The sequence below is a fragment of the Rhinoraja longicauda genome, chromosome 30 (genome assembly GCF_053455715.1).
Source record: "Rhinoraja longicauda isolate Sanriku21f chromosome 30, sRhiLon1.1, whole genome shotgun sequence".
Taxonomy (NCBI): domain Eukaryota; kingdom Metazoa; phylum Chordata; class Chondrichthyes; order Rajiformes; family Arhynchobatidae; genus Rhinoraja; species Rhinoraja longicauda.
In genome coordinates, this window is record NC_135982.1 from 1,242,707 (window position 1) to 1,264,171 (window position 21,465).

At 51.2% G+C, this 21,465-nt stretch overlaps 1 protein-coding gene across 1 annotated transcript in view; it reads left to right on the forward strand.

Moving 5' to 3' along the window:
• The window catches only part of LOC144607921 (uncharacterized), a 511,597-nt gene that overhangs the window by 57,729 nt on the left and 432,403 nt on the right, over positions 1-21,465 (forward strand). Inside the window, exon 4 of the mRNA XM_078425055.1 lies at positions 13,826-13,930. Within this exon, the coding sequence (XP_078281181.1) occupies positions 13,826-13,930 (105 nt within the window). The remainder of the gene's footprint in view (positions 1-13,825; positions 13,931-21,465) is intronic.

Consider the following 21,465-nt stretch of genomic DNA (forward strand, 5'->3'; position numbering starts at 1 on the left):
TGTGTCCTCTCCACCCTCTTATATGGCTCAGAATGCTGTGACCCCACAGGCCAATATCCAAAAATCAGATGCATATTCAATGGTAAAAATTAAGGAGGCATCCCTCCACCCTTGAAAGCTGTGGGTAATGGAATTATTGTAATGCACATCTATGTGCCATTTTGTGGGGTTAAAATATAAAAAGATACAGAGAACAAATCGTTAAATGGACTCAGCCAAAATCTGGTTGTTGAGTCCAGCTGAAGGGGCTGAACGGACCCCTTAATTTCAGTCTGAAGAAGGGTCTCGACCCGAAACGTCACCCATTCCCTCTCTCCTAGATGCTGCCTGACCTGCTGAGTTACTCCAGCATTTTTTGATACCTTAATTTCTTTATATCCCCCTTAAGGAACTCTTTGACTCTCAGAGTTCCAGGGGTCTCCTGACATAACAGAGCCCTGGTAAGGTAAAAGCAGGTATCTGACCATAGACTCATAGAGTCATACAGCATGGAAAAGGGCCCTTCAGCCCAACGTTCCCATGCCGACCAAGATGTCCCATCTACACTAGTCCCACCTGTCCGCATAAAGCCCACATTTCTTTAAATCTTTCCGAGGCACATACCTGTCCAACTGCTTTTATATGTTGGAGTACCTGTCTCAACTAACTCCTGCGGCACCTCATTGCTATATCTACCACCCTCTGTGGGAAAACGTTACCCCTCAGGTTCCTATTAAAGGTGGCATCACAGGTAGATAGGGTGGTCAAAAAGGGTTTTGGCCCATTGGCCCACATCGGTCAGAGTATTGAGCATAGATGTTGGGAGGTCATGTTGCAGTTGTATAAGACGTTGGTGAGGCTGCATTTAGAGTATTGTGTTCCGGGCACATTGTTATAGGAAAGATGTTGTTAGGTTGGAAAGGGTGCAGAGAAGATTTATAAGGATATTGCCAGGACTTGAGGGTGTGATCTATAGGGAGAGGTTGAGTAGGCTGAGACTCTATTCCTTGGAATGCAGAAGGATGAGGGGTGATCTTGTAGAGATGTATAAAATCATGAGAGGAACAGATCAGGTGGAATCACAGAGTCTCTTGCCCAGAGTAGGGGAATCGAGAACCAGAGGGCATAGATTTAAGGTGAAGGGGGGAGGATTTTATAGGATTCTGAGGGGTAACTATTTTGCACCAGGTGTATGGAACAAGCTGCCAGAGGAGGCAGTGAGCCAGGGACTATCGTAACATTTAAGAAGCAGTTAGACAGGTAGCTGGACAGCACAGGTTTAAAGGGATATGGACCAAGCGCAGGCAGGTAGCTGGGACATGTTGGCCAGTGTGGCCAAGTTGGGGTGAAGGGCCTGTTTCCACACTGTATTATTCTATGACCCCCCCCCACCTGTGTCCACCTATTACTGTTAACGCTTTGTCCTGCCTCTCCTCTTTCCCAGCTTTCTTCCCCCGACACCCTCACCTCCACCACAATCAGTCTGAAGAAGAGTCCCAACCCAAAACGTCACCTATCCATGTTCTCCACAGATGCTGCCTGACCCGCTGTTACTCCAGCACTCTGTGCCCCCAAGGGAATATCTGTGAAAGGGTGGAGTGTAAAATGACCCCAGTTAATAGATTAATGAGGCCGGTTGGAAAGAATTTTTAAAAGCGCATACTGGAACCGTGACTAGAACAGAGCAGTTGATGGAAATCTGAAAAGGAATTGTGGAAATGTCCTGCAGATGAGGCAGCACTTGGACTGACAAATAGCAATTTACAGAGATCATAAGATCATAAGTGATAGGAGTAGAATGAAGCCATTCACCCATCAAGTCTACTCTGCCATTCAATCATGGCTGATCTATCTCGCTCGCCCTTCTAACCCGATTCTCCTGCCTTCTCCCCATAACCCCTGGCAGCCTGCTCAGCGTTCATCAAATCTGCATTAGAGTTTGTCCAATGTGGGGCAGCACAGTGGTGCAGCAGCAGAGTTGCTGCCTTGCGATGCTCACACACTCCAAACACATGCAGGCTTGTAGGTTAATTAGCTTGGATAATTGGAAATTGTCCCAAGTGTGTGGAGGATAGTGTTAGTGTGAGGGGATTGCTGGTCAGCATGGACTCGGTGGGCCGAAGGGCCTGTTTCCGTGCTGTATCTCTAAACTAAACTAAACTCATGTAGGAGACGCCACATCGTGAATATAACACATTAGATGGGAGGAGATTGCTCATTCAGCAGGAGGCCAAGGGGAACTCGAGCTGGGAGGAGAGTGGGTGAGAGGAGAAGTGCAGGGAATTGTGAAACCCTGTCAACTGGTGGAGAAGCCGTGAATAAGGACATCTTGGTGGCACGGTGTGGGAAGTCTTCTCACCAGAGCAGATACAATAGTGACAGAGGAACTGGAGAATAGGATGCAGCCCATAGTGGAAGCAGGAAGACACCGATGGAGGGAGCTCCGATTGTAACTTACTGCCCATTGTGCCTCCTGGCATGTAGGGCAACAACAAAGGTCCTCCACTCCTGTCTGTTCTGGGCTAGTTTTTGGACACTACCCCAGGTCAATTCCATAGTTTTCATTTCCTCCTCTACAGTTTGATGCCATGTGGTTTTGGGTCTCCCTCTTTTCCTTTTCCCTTCTGGTGTCCAGTGCAGGGCTATTCTTGGGATGCTGTCTGGTTCTCTTCTCAGTATTTGGCCAATCCAGTCCCAGCGCTTTCTCATGATGATGGTATCCATACTCTCATGCTGGCATTGAGCAACGAGATCTTGGTTGGATATAGTGTTTGGCCAAACTATTCTAAGGATTCTTCTCAGGTTCTTAGTATGGAAGACTGACTGCTGGTTGAAGTCACTCCTGTCATTCTATACACACTGACCTTTTTTTTCTCTCTCGTTTATTGTATTGTTTACAGTGCACTACGTTTACATATTCTGTTGTGCTGCTGCAAGTAAGAATTTCATTGTTCTATCTGGGACACACGACAATAGAACACTCTTGACTCTCTTGACATACATGCTTACGTACTTACATACACACACCACACGCACACGCGTAAAACATACAAACAAACAATAACAGTGCAAAAAGACAAAACCAATACCACAAGTCTATGTAGTTCAGAGCATATTTGGAGGTTGTAATGTTTAATTAGAAGCTGTTCCTGAACCTAGACGTTACAGTTTTCAGGCTCCTGTATCTTCTTCCCGATGTCAGGGGTGAGATGAGTGTGTGGCCAGGGTGGTGTGGGTCTCTGATGATGCTGGCTGCCTTTTGAGGCAGCGACTCCGGTAATCCCAATAGGCCACAGTGACTATCATTGGACGGAGAGGTTGAGGATTTGGTCATTAGATTGGAATCTGTTGTGGAGAAGGTGGTGCTGCGTATATTGCCTCCAGCCCTTGTAATACATTGTGTATGTTCCAGGCAGTCAATCATTTAATATCTTGTCAGATTCAGTGTGGTATGGAATTTAAAATGTCACTCAAGCAACTTCTTCTTTTCCATCAAAAAGGAAATGCCTGAAGGGACTCAGCAGGTCAAGCAGCATCTGTGGAGACAAGAGGGATTGTCCACTTTCCCATCAATCTGGTTCCACCTATCTCCGACCCTGCCTCACTCATCCCCCTTGATCTCTCTACACTTTTAATCCTGATGCAGGGTCACGACCCAAAACGTCTAACGTCACTGTGCCTCCACAGATAGGTTCATAAGTTCTAGGAGCAGAATGAGGCCGTTTGGCCCATCACGTCTACTCCTCCATTGGCTGATCTATCTCTCCCTCCTAACTCCATTCTCCTGCCTTCTCCCCACAACCCCTGGCACCTATACTAATCAATAATCTGTTAATCTCTGCCTTAAAAATATCAATTGCCTCCACAGCCTTCTGTGGCAAAGAATTCCACAGATTCACCACCCTCTGACTAAAGAAATTGCTTCTCATCTCCTTTATAAATGTACGTCCTTTTATTCTGAGGCTGTGTCCTCTGGTCTTAGACTCACCCACTAGTGGAAACATTCAGTCTGTTCACTCTATCCAGGCCTTTCATGTTTTGGTAGGTTTCAATGAGGGCCCCTCAAAGATGCAGCTGACCTGCCGAGTTCCTCCAGCAGTTTGCTACTTGTTCCATATTCCAGCATCTCTCTGGTGCCTCCATCCTCCTACTGCCTGACGATTAGAACACTGTAAACTGTCCTTCTCGTGTTAAGGTCAGACACCCCAATCAGTCCAGTTGTCTTGAATCTTGTCTCGAGTCAATGTTTCTATGGTTTGTGGTTTGATTGGGCTTTGCATAGTTGTAACCAGCTGAGGTGTGAAGATATCACTTGTGCACTCAGTGGCCATGTTTGCTGTAACTAGCTCGGCTGCTTGGTGTTGTCCACATGCCCGGCCGCAGGCTGAAGCCTGGAGAGAAGGCGGCCGAGGGAAGACCTCATTCATGTTCATAAGTTCCAGGACAGAGATCCGGCCCATGACCCAAAATCATCCGACCCGCAGGCGGAGTTTTTTTTCCGTCAACTAGACTTCTGCCATTTTCTTTCCGACATCTAGACACTGTAGAGGTTCGTATTGGTCTGTGCGCGGTGTGGTCTGTGCGCGGTGTGGTCTGTGTGCGGTGTGCAGTGCGCGGTGTGGTCTGTGTGCGGTGTGGTCTGTGGTCTGTGGTCTGTGCGCGGTGTGGTCTGTGCACGGTGTGGTCTGTGCGGTATGGTCTATGCGCGGTGTGGTCTGTGCGCGGTGTGGTCTGTGCGCGGTGTGGTCTGTGCGCGGTGTGGTCTGTGCGCGGTGTGGTCAGTGCGCGGTATGGTCTATGTGCGGTGTGGTCTGTGCGGTGTGGTCTGTGCGCGGTATGGTCTATGCGCGGTGTGGTCTGTGCGCAGTGCGTGGTGTGGTCTGTGCGCGGTGTGGTCTGTGCACAGTGTGGTCTGTGTGCGGTGTGCGGTGTGGTCTGTGCGCGGTGTGGTCTGTGCACGGTGTGGTCTGTGGGCGGTGCGCAGTGCACGATGTGCGCTCGGCGGCTGCTGTGGCTGCTGCTGCTGCTCCTCGCCCTGGACGCCATGGCGCTGGGCCCGCCGTTGTCCACCTGCACCATCGTAGACACGGAACACATGTACGCCCACATACGTACACACATCCATGGCAGATCCTCAGCAAGCTGCACTTCAGCTGCCCGCCCGACCTGCCGGGGCGATAGATGTGGCCTGCCATCCACTCACAGACATGGGTCCTGGCCACTATGCCGAACAAGGTTGCCGACCCCTGTTCTAGGAGCAGAATTAGGCCATTCGGCCCATCAAGTCTACTCCGCCATTCAATCATGGCTGATCTATCTCTCCCTCTCAACCCCATTCTCCTGCCTTCTCCCCATAACCCCTGACACCCGTACTATTCAAGAATCTATCTATCTCCACTTTAAAAATACCCAATGGCTTGGTCTCCACAACTGTCTGTGGCAATAAATTCCACAGATTGACCATCCTGTGACTAAAGAAATCCCTCCTCATCTGCTTTCCAAACATACGGAAGGAAACCTGATGGAAGTTTATCAAATCTCGAGAGGCATAGATAAGATGAATGTTCACTGTCTTTTGCCCAGGGTAGAGAAGTCTAAAACTAGAGGGCACACCTGCAGCTCACCTGCAGTACGTTTGTCTTTTGTGGGGTTTTTTTGTTTTAATTGTTGTGTTTCGATGTGATGTGGTGTTTTTTGTGGTTGTGTGCTATGTGGGTGGGGGAACTATTAAAAATTCTGTACGGAGTCTGATCCGAATGGAGATGCGACCTTTTTTCTGGGTGGTGTCTCCGTTCCCACTGCGGCCTACCATCGGCCTAACCCCTGGAGCTGGCGGCCTCCAGCTGGGACCACCTGGGCTCTGGTTTGCAGAGCCCGCGGACTGGACTGTACTCACCATCTGCGGAGCTGGCTGTCTTTGGAGGCTGTGGTGGTGCTGCGAGTGCGACTACGACTTGCCTTCGGAGGCCTCGGAGGCTTCGGTGGAAGTGTGGGTGGAAGTCGGAAGCTCGCAGGTGTAGTGACCATAGGGATTGGTCCTGAGAGTCGAACCCTCGGATTGGCCAGCAAGGTCACATGGTGGTGCGACCATAGGGATTGGTCCTGAGAGTCGAACCCGCTGGTGGTGGTTTTGGGGCCCAAAAACCAGGCAGTGGGAAGAGAACTTCGATGTGAACAGTTTCAGTTAATGGTTGTCTGTAATCTCGTTTGTTATCCTTTGTAATTGAATATTGCTGCCGCAATAAACTTCTTTAACAAAGTACAAGCCTCCAGACTCGCCATATTGGTGACCCCGACGTGATCTAGCCGATCATCTACCATGGAGGGACAAGACGCCCCTTCTTTGGTTCTAACGCCCGGCGTACCGCAGCTAAACGCGGTCAGCGTTCATCTTCCTCCGTTTTGGGCGCATCAACCACAACTTTGGTTTGCCCATGCTGAAGCTCAGTTCCACCTGAGAAACATCTCGGTGGACGAGACAAAGTATTATTACCTGGTCAGCGCTCTACCGCCTGAGACGTCCGCGCAGGTGATGCAGTTCATCACCTCCCCTCCTGTAGACGGCAAGTACGAGGCGCTGAAGATACTCATGCTTCGAACCTTCGGATTCAGTAGGCATGATCGAGCTGAGAGGCTTATGCACCTGCCGGATCTCAGAGATCGGCTACCGTCCGCTCTCATGGCCGAAATGTTGGTGCTGGCAGGTGAGCACAAGGATTGCCTCATGTTCGAGCAGGCATTCCGAGAGCAACTTCCATAAGATGTTAGGCTTATGCTCACGGATTGTTCTTTTAAGGACCCCGTGGCATATGCGGAGAAAGCTGATGCGCTCATGGCGTCGAAATCAAAAAAACACAGTTCGATCAACAGGGTCTCGGCACCATTGGGCAGCCCGCAGCGGCACCAAGATGGCGCCGCGTCTCCCGCCATTTCTTCAAAACCCCGCCAAAAAGATCCGCACAAGCGCGGCTGGTGTTATTATCATCTGTGATGGGGTGGAGAAGCCCGCAACTGCCGCTCACCTTGTACCTTCTCGGGAAATGCCTCGGCCGATCATACATAGAGGCGGTTGCGATTGGCCAGAACCGACGCCTCTACGTCCGAGATCGATTCACAGACACAGAATTCTTGGTCGACACGGGAGCCATAGTCAGCATCGTGCCGCCGACCGACCTCGAAGCCCGATCGGGTAAGAGAGGGCCTACCCTCAACGCGGTTAATGGTAGCCCCATCCGCACGTATGGTACGCGGGCAATTCTCTGGCTTTCGGCACCCGCACGTACGAATGGTCGTTTATCGTTGCGGAAGTCGGTCAGGCGATCCTGGGCGCAGATTTCCTCTGGGCCTTTTCGCTAGTTCCCGATGTCCGAGGTAAAGGCCTTCGACCCTCCGCTAGCAGCGATGAGCCCGCTGCTCCACCGCCGGCCATCCCGCCCAGCCTGACTGTCCAGGCCGTTGTCTCGGCCTCCGGCCCGTATGCTGTGGTCCTGGCTGAGTTTCCGGAGATGCTCGTTCAGCGTTTCGACGCCCCTTCTGCCCGGCACGGCATTGTCCATCACATTCCCACCGAGGGGCCCCCCGTTTTCGCTCGGGCTCGGAGGTTGCCGCCGGACAAACTGGTGGTGGCGCGGGCAGAATTCCAGAAGATGGAACGAATGGGCATTGTCCGTCGGTCCGACAGCCCGTGGGCCTCTCCGTTGCATATAGTCTTCAAAGCATCTGGGGGGTGGAGACCATGTGGAGATTACCGACTCCTTAACGCTGTCACCACGGCCGACCGCTACCCCATACCGCACATCCAGGACTTCTCGTCTGGGCTGGAAGGTGCCATGGTATTCTCCAAAATTGATTTGGTGCGGGGATACCACCAGATTCCTGTGCGTCCGGAAGACATTCCAAAGACTGCCACGATCATTCCGTTCGGGTTGTTCGAATGGTTGCGTATGCCTTTCGGTTTAAAGAACACGGCACAGGCTTTCCAGCGGCTTATGGACCATGTTGGTCGGGATTTGTCTTTTGTTTTCATTTATTTGGATGATATCCTGGTCGCCAGTCGCTCGGAGCAGGAACACCTGGTCCATTTGCGGACCGTGTTCCGGCGGCTTCAAGACCACGGGCTCATCATCCACCCCTCCAAGTGTCAATTTGGCCTCCACTCTATTGATTTCTTAGGACACCGGATCACCTCTGCCGGCGCCACTCCTTTGCCCGAAAAAGTGGAGGCTGTCCGTGCCTTCCCGCGACCCACCACAGTAAAGGGGTTGCAGGAGTTCGTGGGCATGGTGAACTTCTACCATAGGTTCGTACCGGCAGCGGCACGGGTCATGCGTCCGCTCTTCCAGTGTCTCGCAGGCAAACCTGTCGAGTTGGAGTGGTCCGCGGCCGCTGAGACGGCCTTTGAGGCAGCTAAAGTGGCTCTGGCAGACGCCACCATGCTCATCCACCCGAGCGCCTCCGCCCCCACGGCCCTGACAGCCGATGCGTCGGACGTGGCGGTGGGAGGGGTTTTGGAACAGCAGGTGGATGGCAGTTGGCAGCCCTTGACGTTTTTCAGCCGACAGCTTAATCCGGCTGAGCTGAAGTATAGCGCCTTTGACCGTGAGCTTCTGGCTCTCTATTTAGCTGTCCGCCACTTTAGGTATTTTCTAGAAGGCCGCCCATTTGTGGCCTTTACGGACCACAAACCATTGACTTTTGCTTTTTCGAAAGTGTCCGACCCATGGTCGACCCGCCAGCAGCGGCACCTGACTGCCATCTCAGAGTTTACTACCGATGTCCGTCATGTCGCAGGTAAGCTTAATGCCGTTGCTGATGCCCTGTCCCGGCCAGCCATTTCCCCAATTTCAGCGGTGGACTGCGAGGTGGATCTCCAGGAGCTTGTGGAGGCACAGCGCCTGGCAGACACTGCCTCAGCATACCAGTCCACCACTTTGGGGTTGAAGTTGGCCCAAGTGGCTTGCGGGCCTGCGGGTACAAAAGTCTGGTGTGATGTTTCCCTTCCCCGCCGGTGGTGCCGGCCGCCCTGCAGCGCCGGGTGTTTGATGCCATTCATGGGCTACGACACCCGTCCATCCGCTAGTGCCTTAGTAGCCGCTAGGTTTCTGTGGCATGGTCTGCGGAAACAAGTAGCCGCTTGGGCCCGTTCCTGTGTTCCCTGCCAGACCGCTAAAGTTCACCGGCATGTCCAACCTCCGGTGCAAGAGTTTGCGGTCCCTGCGGTCCGTTTTTTTTCATATTCACGTTGATTTAGTTGGGCCTTTAACTTCCTCCAGGGGTTACACTCACCTACTCACGGTGGTTGACCGATTTACCCGTTGGCTGGAGGCCTTCCCGTTGTCCGACACCTCCGCCGCCTCTTGTGCCCGGGCCCTGGCCCTCCATTGGGTGGCCCGTTTCGGTGTTCCGTCCGTCATTACCATCGACCGGGGGTCCCAGTTCACCTCTGCCCTTTGGGCTACGCTTGCGGAGCTGTACGGTTCCCGGTTGCAGCAGACCACGGCGTACCACCCACAGGCTAATGGGCTCGTGGAGAGGTTTCACAGGCCTCAGTGCGCGGCTGGACGGCCCTGACTGGTTAGACCAGTTCCCCTGGGTCCTTTTGGGCATCCGTACTGCTCCTAAGCAGGATCTCGGAACTTCGTACGCGGAACTGGTATATGGCTCGCCACTCAGAGTGCCCGGGGATTTCCTTCCGGACTCCTCCGGTCAGCCGCCCTCGGTTCCATCGGTTTTAGCATCCCTCCGGGCGCGAGTGGGTTCCCTGGCTCCGGTTCCTACTTCACATCACGGGTGTTCCATGGTGCACGAACCGCCTGCCTTGAAGGACTGTGAGTTTGTGTTTCTGCGTAGAGATGCCCATCGTTCCCCGTTGCAGAGGGTCTATGAAGGACCGTTCCGCGTGTTGCGTAAAGGGACGGTCACCTTCACCTTGGATGTTGGGCGCAGGAGTGAGCTCGTCTCTGTGTCCAGGCTCAAACCTGCACACTTGGATCAGGATCGCCCTGTCCTGGTCGGCCAACCGCCTCGGCGGGGCCGTCCTCCTGCAATTCCACCTGATCCGGGACCCCCTGCTCCTGTGGTTCCGGCAGCCCCTCTCCTTACTCGTTCTGGTCGCGAAATCCGGCTCCCTGCTAGGTTCCGTACCTTGGGTTCTGGGGGGGGGGTCATGTAGCGACCATAGGGATTGGTCCTGAGAGTCGAACCCTCGGATTGGCCAGCAAGGTCACATGGTGGTGCGACCATAGGGATTGGTCCTGAGAGTCGAACCCACTGATTGGCCAGCTAGGTCAGGTGGTGGTTTTGGGGCCCAAAAACCAGGCAGTGGGAAGAGAACTTCGATGTTAACAGTTTGAGTTAATGGTTGTCTGTAATCTCGTTTGTTATCCTTTGTAATTGAATATTGCTGCCGCAATAAACTTCTTTAACAAAGTACAAGCCTCCAGACTCGCCATACAGGCCCCTGGGTGGGGGCCGACATCGGGAGCTCCTGCAGTGGCATTGTCTTCGCCCGTCCCGAATTGCAAGGCTTGGGTCAGCCCGCTATGGACCTTTCACCGTCCGGCGCGGCCTGGTTTTTCTCCACCGGGCGGGGGCTTCAATGTCGGGAGCCCCGACCGACCCTACGTGGCAACTTCAGCAGCCTGACCGCGGGAGAAGACGGCAGGGGAAGAGAAAATACTTTTTCACACTGAGGTTGCTGGGTATATGGAATGAGCTGCCAAAGGAGCTAGTTGAGGCAGGTACTATAACAGCATTTAAAAGACATTTGGACAGGTAGATGGATAGGAATGGTTTAAAGGGATCTGGGCCAAATGCAGGCAGGTGGAACTAGTGTATTTGGGGCATCTAGGTCGAAGAGCCATATATCATCATATCATATCATCATATCATATCTATACAGCCGGAAACAGGCCTTTTCGGCCCTCCAAGTCCGTGCCGCCCAGCGATCCCCGTACATTAACACTATCCTACACCCACTTAGGGACAATTTTTACATTTACCCAGCCAATTAACCTACATACCTGTATGTCTTTGGAGTGTGGGAGGAAACCGAAGATCTCGTAGAAAACCCACGCAGGTCACGGGGAGAACGTACAAACTCCTTACAGTGCAGCACCCGTAGTCAGGATCGAACCTGAGTCTCCGGCGCTGCATTCGCTGTAAAGCAGCAACTCTACCGCTGCGCTACCGTGCCGCCCGGTAGGCCGAAGGCTTTATTTCCATGTCTGTGACTGAGTTGTGGAGTTATCACTTCCTCAGAAAAGCAGCCAACATAATCAAAGACATGTCCCACCCCAGTCATTCTTTCTTCTCCCTGCTCCTGTCAGGCAGAGGGAACAGAAGACTCAGAAACAGCTTCTTCCCCTCTGATATCAGGCTTCTAAATGACCCTTCCATAAGCTAGGGTACTGTCTGCCCCTTATGGACATTGGAGTCCTCCATGTAACTGGTGCCCTGCAATACTGAGGACTATATTCTGCACTCTGTATCTTCCCCTTTGCTCTATCTGTTGTAATTTAGTTTAGTTTAGTTTAGAGATACAATGTGGAAACAGACCCATCGGCCCATCGAGGCCTTGTCGACCAGCGAGTCCTGTACACTAACACTATCCTACACACTAGGGACAATTTACAATTTCACCAAGTCAATTAACCTACAAACCTGTACGTCTGGAGTGTGGGAGGAAACCCGAGCTCCTGAAGAAAACACATGCAGGTCACGGGGGAGAACGTCCAAACTCCGTACAGACAGCACCCGTAGTCAGGATGGAACCCGGGTCTCTGGTGCTGTAAGGCAGCAACTCCACCACCATCATGCCACCATACTTTAGTTTGACAGTTGTATGTTTACATTGTACTAGACCAAGTGGACCCGTTGGGCCCATTCCTCGTAGAGGGGGGACAGGGAAGGGGAGAGGGGGCCACTCACCTCGGCCTCGTGGCACCAGCAGTGCAGCCAGAGCGAGCTGTGGACCCAAAGCCTCCCCTGTATTGGTCTAGGACCCTCACCCTCCCACTCAATCCCCCTTATCCCCCCTCCTCCCCCCAACTCACCCCCAGCCCCCCCCACTCACCCCATCCCCCCTCTTCCCTCCCCCACCCCTACTCCCCAACTCCACATTGTATTATCTGATTTGTTTTGGATAGCAGGCAAAACAAAGCTTTTCCTGTTCCTCGGTACGTGACAAAAGTGTTCCTTGGTATCTGTGACAATAACAAACCTCTACCATTTGTGAGCATCTGTTCTCCACATATCCTGAGCTATCGATTACAACCCCCTCGCTTTTTAATCTTGTTTACACTGCAGCTTTGTGAGAATTAATATCTTTGAAAATATTACCTCATCCAGCTAGCAGGGTGAGTTCCCTTTATAAGGCTGAAATTCATGAGATGATTCCATGGTGAACCCTTATCCAGAATCTCTTTTTTACTGAAGATTACGAATGGAAACTCCCATAATATAATTAATTGTTTTCTTGCCAGTTCCTGCACCCTTCCTGCACCATCTTCCCCAATTACAGTAAATTCCCAGCAGACGCGTCAATGTGGAGGGAACATTCCAGTGATTAATTTAAGAAATACACAAAACAAATCCCTCTCCCGACTTCAAACTGTGGCTGTCCACAGTTACTCAAGACTTGATGCAGAGCAACTGTAGTGAAGACCTTGTAATTTGGTGCATTTATTATTTCCAACTTTGAGAATGACCTGAATTGAGGGCCTTGACTCTTTGACCTGGAAGTGGAATATAAGTTTTTAGCGATTAACTTCTGTTGTGAATTGTCCGTCTCGATGTTTCAAAATACACCCTCGGTCTTTCACACTAGAGTACATTGTGGATTTTAGTCCTTCACATGTAAGGTGCACATGTAAGACCTGTGATCTCAAACCCACGATATTCAGTAAAGTTACTCCAACACTTTGTGTCATATTCAGGGAAATCTCACCCAAAAATCTGAAGCAATGAGTTTATCTTGTGCAGTGTCTGTTTTATTCATAAGGGTCTCCTACATTATAATGTACTGCCTAATGTTTCTGAATTATACATTTGGTCTGAGGTTAGGGACAGGAAGTATGATGTTGTGTGGCTTGGTTAGAAAAAATGGTCAGGAAGGGAGATCAGTGCGAAGCAGAGGGGATGTGTAGGAAGGAACGAAGAAAGATCTCGACTCGAAACAACACCCATTCTTCTCTTCAGAGATGCTGCCTGTCCCACGGAGTTACTCCAGCTTTTTGTGCCTGTCTTTTAAAAGCAGAGGGGAGATGCTTTTATCAAGGGAAAGTTCCGAAACCTAAGACAGCGGGGAAGGAGCAAAAGAGGAGGCAAGGTGCCAGTGAGAGGGTGCAGTCTGGAGTGGACTTGGTTGTGGATTGGGACTCGGGCAGGGAGTGGGGAGTGGAGGGGGAGAAAACAAGGCTGCCTTTGCCAATTCTGGGTTATATAATTGAAACAAGGGGTAGCACGGTGGTGCAGCAGTAGAGCTACTACCTTACAGTGCAAGAGACCCAGCTTTGATCCCGACAATGGGTGCTGTCTGTGTGGAGTTTGTACGTTCTCCGAGGGTTTTCACCTGCGTGGGTTTTCTCCGAGATCTTCAGTTTCCTCCCACACTCCAAGGATGTACTGGTTTGTCGGTTAATTGGCTTGATACAAGTGTAAATTGTCCATAGTTTGTGTAGGATAGTGCTAGTGAGCGGGGATCGCTGGGTGGTGCAGACTCGGTGGGCCGTAAGGGCCTGTTTCTGCGCTGTATCTCTAAACTAAACTAAAAAGTGAAACATTTGAAACAAGGAAGTAATTGAATTTGCAATGTTTTCCTAAAGATGTCTCTTTCTTTCTGTTACAGCTATTTGCAGTACGAGCGTGTGCTTTAATGGTGGCAGGTGCATTGAGGGCACATCACAGCTGTGTCACTGTCCACACGGCTTCCAAGGACCTCGCTGTCAATATGGTGAGTAGCTCTAACTCGTCTCTTCTGACCACATGTGGGAGTTATTCTGGTGATGTTGCAGTTTTATCTGTTGTAGAAGACTATGTCTCAGAATTTAAATCAAGGGGAAGATTGTGAACTGAAGGAAGTCTAGAGGAGTTCGATAATATAGTATGCAGTGGCTGTTAATCAGCTTGGCAATCTTTGCATTGTGAATGTTGGTCATGGGAACATAAGAATAAGATCACAGCATGGGAGAATTCTATTAGATCATCTCCGATCAGTATCTTTATCTTTATCTAGTTGCCTTGTATGGCGAGGCTGAAGAAGTGTAGCTTTGTCAAAGAAGTTTATTGCGATAGCAATATTCAGTTCCAAAGATAACAATCGAGATCTCAGACAACCATTAAACTTAAACTATGCACATCGAAGTCCTCTCCCAACTGATCGGTTTTGGGCGCCAAAACAACCACCTGACCCCGCTGGCCAATCCGAGGGTTCGACTCTCAGGACCAATCCCTATGGTCGCTACATGACCCCCCCCCCCCAGAACCCGAGGTACGATATCTAGCAGGGAGCTGGATTTCGCGACCAGAACGAGTAATGAGAGGGGCTGCAGGAACAACAGGGGTTGGAGGGCCAGGGCCGGAGGTTATTGCAGGAGGACGACCCCGTCGAGAGGGTTGACCGACCAGGACAGGAAGGTCCTGGTCTAAGTGGGCAGGCTTGAGCCTGGATACAGAGACGAGCTCCCTCCTGCCCCCAACATCTAAGGTGAAGGTAACCGTTCCTTTACGCAACACGTGGAACGGTCCTTCGTAGACTCTCTGCAACGGGGAACGATGCGCATCCCTACGTATAAACACAAATTCACAGTCCTTCAAGGCTGGTGGTTCATGCATCATGGAACACCCGTGGCGTGAAGTAGGAACCGGAGCTAGCGATCCCACTCGCGCCCGGAGTGATGCTAAAACCGACGGAACCGAGTGCTGCTGTGCAGAGGAATCTGGAAGGAAATCACCAGGCACTCTGAGTGGCCAGCCATATACCAGCTCCGCAGACGAAGTCCCTAGATCTTGCTTAGGAGCAGTGCGGATGCCCAGAAGGACCCAGGGCAGCTGATCCACCCAATCAGGACCGTTTAGTCGTGCGCTGAGGGCCGACCTAAGTTGGCGGTGAAACCGCTCCACGAGGCCATTAGCCTGTGGGTGATACGCTGTGGTTTGCTGCAACTTGGAACCGTACAGCTCCGCTAGCGTAGCCCAAAGGGCAGAGGTGAACTGGGGCCCCCGGTCAGTGGTGATGACTGACGGAACACCAAAACGGGCCACCCAATGCAGGGCCAGGGCCCGGGCACAAGAGGCGGCAGAGGTGTCGGACAACGGGAAGGCCTCAGGCCAACAGGTAAACCGGTCAACCACCGTGAGTAGGTGAGTGTAGCCCCTAGAGGAAGGTAAAGGACCAACTAAATCCACATGAATGTGGAAAAAACGGACCTCAGGAACCACAAACTCCTGTACAGGAGGTTGGACATGCCGGTGAACTTTGGAGGTCTGGCAGGGAACACAGGATCGGGCCCAAGCGGCTACTTGCTTCTGCAGGCCATGCCAAATAAATCTAGCGGCTACTAAGGCGGAGGTGGAGCGAATGGATGGGTGTGCTAGCCCATGAATGGCATCAAACACCCGGCGCTGAAGGGCGGCCGGCACCACCGGCCTGGGGCGGGAGAGTGAAAGACTTTTGTACCCGCAGGCCCACAAGCCACTTGGGCCAACTTTAACCCCGAAGTGGTGGAGTGATATGCTGAGGCAGTGTCTGCCAGGCGCTGTGCCTCCGCAAGCTCCTGAAAATCAACCTCGCATTCCACCGCCGAAATTGGGGAAACGGCTGGCCTGGACAGGGCATCAGCAACGGCATTAAGTTTACCAGCGACGTGGCGAACATCCGTGGTAAACTCTGAGATGGAAGTCAGGTGCCGCTGCTGGCGGGCCGACCATGAGTCAGACACTTTAGAAAAAGCGAAAGTCAGCGGTTTATGATCTGTAAAGGCCACGAATGGTTGGCCTTCTAAAAAATACCGAAAGTGGCGGACAGCTAAATAGAGGACCAGAAGCTCTCGGTCAAAGGCGCTATATTTCAGTTCAGCCTGATGAAGCTGTCGGCTGAAAAACGGCAAGGGTTGCCAACTGCCATCAACATGCTGTTCCAAGACCCCTCCCACCGCCACGTCTGATGCATCGACCGTCAGGGCCGTGGGGGCGGGGGTGCTCGGTTGGACAAGCATGGTGGCATCTGCCAGAGCCATTTTAGCTGCTTCGAAGGCCGTCTCGGCTTCAGCGGACCACTCTAACTCGACAGGTTTACCCGCGAGACATTGGAAGAGAGGACGCATGATTTGTGCTGCCGCAGGCACGAACCTGTGGTAGAAATTCACCATCCCTACAAATTCCTGCAACCCCTTTACCGTGGTGGGCCGTGGAAAGGCACGAACTGCCTCCACTTTTTCAGGCAAAGGAGTGGCACCGGCTGAGGTGATCCGGTAACCTAGGAAATCAATAGAGGAAAGACCATATTAACACTTTGAGGGGTGAATGATTAGCCCGTGGTCTTGAAGCCGCTGGAACAAAGTCCGTAAATGGACCAGATGTTCCTGCACCGAGCGACTGGCGAACAGGATATCATCCAAATAAATAAAAACAAAAGACAATTCCCGACCGACATGGTCCATAAGTCTCTGGAACGCCTGTGCCACATTTTTCAAACCGAAAGGCATACGCAACCATTCAAACAATCTGAACGGAGTGATCGAGGCAGTCTTAGGTATGTCTTCCGGATGCCACACACCAAATCAATTTTGGAAAACACCGTAGCACCTTCTAGATTAGACGAGAAGTCCTGGATGTGCGGTATGGGGTAGCGGTCGGCAGTGGTGACAGCGTTAAGACGCCGGTAATCTCTGCATGGTCTCCACCCCCCAGATGCTTTGGAGACCATATGCAACGGAGAGGCCCACGGTCTGTCAGAATGACGGACAATACCCAGTTGTTCCATTTTCAGGAATTCTTCACGCGCAATAATCAGTTTGTCCGGCGGCATTCTCCGGGCCCGAGCGAAAACGGTGGGAATATAATGGACAACGCCGTGCTTTGCAGAGGGAGCGTCAAACCGCTGAATGAGCAGCTCCGGAAACTCAGCCAGAACCGCAGCATACGGGCCGGAGGCCGCGACTACGGCCTGGACTGTTGGGCTGGGCGGGGTGGCAGGTAGTGGAGCAGCGGGCTCATCGCTGCTAGCGGAGGATCGAAGACCTTTACCTCGGACATCGGCGACTAGCGAAAAGGCCCAGAGAAAATCTGCGCCCAGGATCGCCTGACCGACTTCCACGATGATAAACGACCATTCGTAAGTACGGGTACCGAAAGACAGATGCATTGCCCGCGTACCATACGTGCGGATGGTGCTACTGTTGACCGCGATGAGGGTAGGCCCTCTCTTACCCGATCGAGTTTCGGGTTCGGTCGGCGGCACGATGCTTACTATGGCTCCCGTATCATATCATATCATATCATATCATATATATACAGCCGGAAACAGGCCTTTTCGGCCCACCAAGTCCGTGCCGCCCAGCGATCCCCGTACATTAACACTATCCTACACCCACTAGGGACAATTTTTACATTTACCCAGCCAATTAACCTACATACCTGTACGTCTTTGGAGTGTGGGAGGAAACCGAAGATCTCGGAGAAAACCCACGCAGGTCACGGGGAGAACGTACAAACTCCTTACAGTGCAGCACCCGTAGTCAGGATCGAACCTGAGTCTCCGGCGCTGCATTCGCTGTAAAGCAGCAACTCTACCGCTGCGCTACCGTGCCGCCCTAAGAACTCAGAACTCTGACTAAGAACTCTGTGCCTGTGAATCGATCCACGACGTAGAGGCGGGGGTTTTGGCCAATCGCATCTGCCTCTATGTACGATCGGCCGAGGCATTTCCTGAGAAGGTGCAAGGTGAGCGGCAGTTGCGGGCTTCTCCACCCCATTGCAGATGATAATAACACCAGCCGCGCTTGTGCGGCTCCTTTTGACGGGGTTTTGGAGAGATGGCGGGAGTCGCGGCGGCTGTGGCGCCATCTTGGTGTCGCGGCGGGCTGCCCGATGGTACCGAGACTCTGTTGATCGAGCTGTATTTTTGCGATTTCGACGCCATGAGCGCATCGGCTTTCTCCGCGTATGCCACGGGGTCCTCAAAAGAACAATCCGTGAGCATAAGCCTAACGTTTTCTGGGAGTTGCTCCCGGAATGCCTGCTCGAACATGAGGCAATCCCTGTGACCGCCTGCCAGCGCCAACATTTCGGCCATGAGGACGGACGGCAGCCGATTTCCGAGGTCTGGGAGATGCATAAGCCTCTCGGCTCGATCATGTCTACTAAACCCGAAGGTTCGAAGCATGATTACCTTCAGCGCTTCGTACTTGCCGTCTGGAGGAGAAGAGGTGATGAACTGCATCACCGCGCGGACGTCTCAGGCGGTAGGGCACTGACCAGGTAATAATATTTCATCTCGTCCACCGAGATGCCTCTCAGATGGAACTGTGCTTCGGCATGCGCAAATCAAAGGTGTGGTTGGTGCGCCCAAAATGGAGGAAGATGAACGCTGACCGCGTTTAGCTGCGGTACGCCGGGCGATAGAACCTGGACAGGAGCGATAGGTTCCTGCATGGTGAGTGATCGGAAAGATCACGTCGGGGTCACCAATATGGCGAGTCTGAAGAAGTGTAGCTTTGTCAAAGAAGTTTATTGCGATAGCAATATTCAGTTCCAAAGATAACAATCGAGATCTCAGACAACCATTAAACTTAAACTATGCACATCGAAGTCCTCTCCCAACTGATCGGTTTTGGGCGCCAAAACAACCACCTGACCCCGCTGGCCAATCCGAGGGTTCGACTCTCAGGACCAATCCCTATGGTCGCTACACTTGATTCAATAACTCGTGGTACTCCAATGCATCTCAATCTGATCAGACACTGCAGCAGTGAGCAGTGAGTACAGGGGGCAGATTTCCACTAGCCTCTGAGGGAAGATGTACTTCTTGACATGGCCCTGACCGGCATTGTTTGGTGGTAAGGATGGCACAGGTCAGTGGCAGAGTGTGGCCACTCTTCCATTGTTTGGTGATAAGGATGGCACAGGTCAGTGGCAGAGTGTGGCCACTCCTCACATGCTGGTCACAGAGCTGGATCTCTCATCATCGAATACAGTCGCTCTACTCTTTTAAAACCCTTTTTTACCTGTAAATCCAGCACCACTTCTAATTGTTCTAATGATCTGAATGCTCCTCCCATAAGCTAGGGCACTGTCAGATTCACTTCTACCCCATTGTGGACTTTGGACGTTGTCTCTGGAACTGATGCTCTACAATGCTGAGAACTATAATCGGCACTTTATATCTTTCCCTTCGCTCGACCTATTGTGCTTGTGTTTGACGTGATTGTATTTTTGTACGGTATATCTGATCTGGTTGTACAGCATGCTAAACACAACTTTTCACTGTAGCTTGGTACATGTGACATTGATAGACTCAACCTAAAACTAAACCGCCACTCCATCGTTCGATCTCTCCTGTTCATCAATGCATTGTTCTGTGTTACAACTGATATATTGTTTATGGTTTTCTTGTTGTGCAAAGCAGTGCATGTTAATTCTCTCTCAGTTTTCCTCTGGACTATGATAATCCATTCTGTTTCAATACAGCTGCTGGAATTTGCTTCACATTTGTTCTTTTCAGAATGTTAATGCCAGTGAAGTCTGAAGCTCTTGCAGTCTTTGGGGGAGACACATTACACACTACAACTCAACAGGCCCATATATTAAAACAACATATGACTCTGACTCTATAAAGCATTCCTTAACTAAACTGACTGGTAACATGGCACACTATAGCCAGAGCCACTAGCATAAGGCGGACAATAACGACATTGGGTGGTTAATAAGGCACTGTGTAACTTTCCGATCCATGTTGGTGTTGGATTATTGATCTGACTTCTCATTTCAATTACAGCTTTAGCAGGAACAAGTACGTTGCTGAACAATGAACCACTAACATTTTTCCTCTACTCATAAAAGGGAATGTTGCTTATTCTGTAACTTGGGCCCTGGTACATGGTTGCGATATGCTACTTCTAAGCTGCAATACTGACCATTGAGCTCCTGAACTAAACTTGCAATGTTTTTAAGTGCTGACTGCTATTGGAGAGCAATTGTTTTTTCCCTTTAATTCTAAGAGATGTGAACACCATATGCACTAATCGATTTGTACCAGCATCTGCAAATCGATTTGTACCAGCATCTGCAGATAGCTCCTCTGTCCCTCCCTTCCCCTCCTCCTTCCCAGAGCTCCCTCTATCTTCCTGTCTCCACCTATATCCTTCCTTTGTCCCACCCCCGACATCAGTCTGAAGAAGGGTCTCGACCCGAAACGTCACCCATTCCTTCTCTCCCGAGATGCTGCCTGACCTGCTGAGTTACTCCAGCATTTTGTGAATAAATCGATTTGTACCAGCATCTGCAGTTATTTTCTTATACCATATGCACTAATATTGGTTCTTTTTTATTTATTGAATTTTTTTGGTTTGTTTTATGATGTTATCTATTGCATTCTATGTTTACAGACCTGTCACGCTACTGCAAGTAAGAATTTCATTATTCCATTTCAGTACATATGAAAATTATACACTCTTGACTCTACAATCTTATTTGTGGCTTCTGGGCATGGCTGGCACCCATTGCCCCTGAGGAAGTGTTTATGAGGTGCCGTGAAGTGCTGCAGAAGGGTGATGGAGATACTCCTTCAATGTTACTGGATATGAAGCTGCAGGACTTTTACCCGGCTGTAAGTGTGGAGCTCTCAACATAACAGCTTCCACACAGCAGTGAGTTTGGAATGGCTTGTTGACACAGTGCATTTTAGATTCATTCAGATTCAGAGATACAGCGCGGAAACAGGCCCTTCGGCCCACCGGGTCCGCGCCGCCCAGCAATCCCCGCACATTAACACTATCCTACACACACTAGGGACAATTTTTACATTTAAGTAACCCAGCCAATTAACCTACAAACCTGTACGTCTTTGGAGTGTGGGAGGAAACTGAAGATCTCAGAGAAAACCCACGCAGATCACGGGGAGAACGTACAAACTCCGTACAGAAGGCGCCCGTAGTCAGAATCGAACCTGATTCTCCGGCGCTGCATTCGCTGTAAGGCAGCAACTCTACTGCTGTGCCACCGGGTGGTACACATCGTTATACAGCACACGAGTGGAGGGGGAGAGTGAATATTGAAGGAGGGGGAGTAAGAGGCAACAGATCAGACTGCTGTGTAGGAAGGAACTGCAGGTGCTGGTTTAAACCAAAGATAGACACAAAATGCTGGAGTAACTCAGCGGCAGCATCTCTGGAGAGAAGGAATGGGCGACGTTTCGGGTCGAGACCCTTCTTCAGACTGGTTAGGGATAAGGGAAACGAGAGATATAGACGATGATGTGGAGAGATAAAG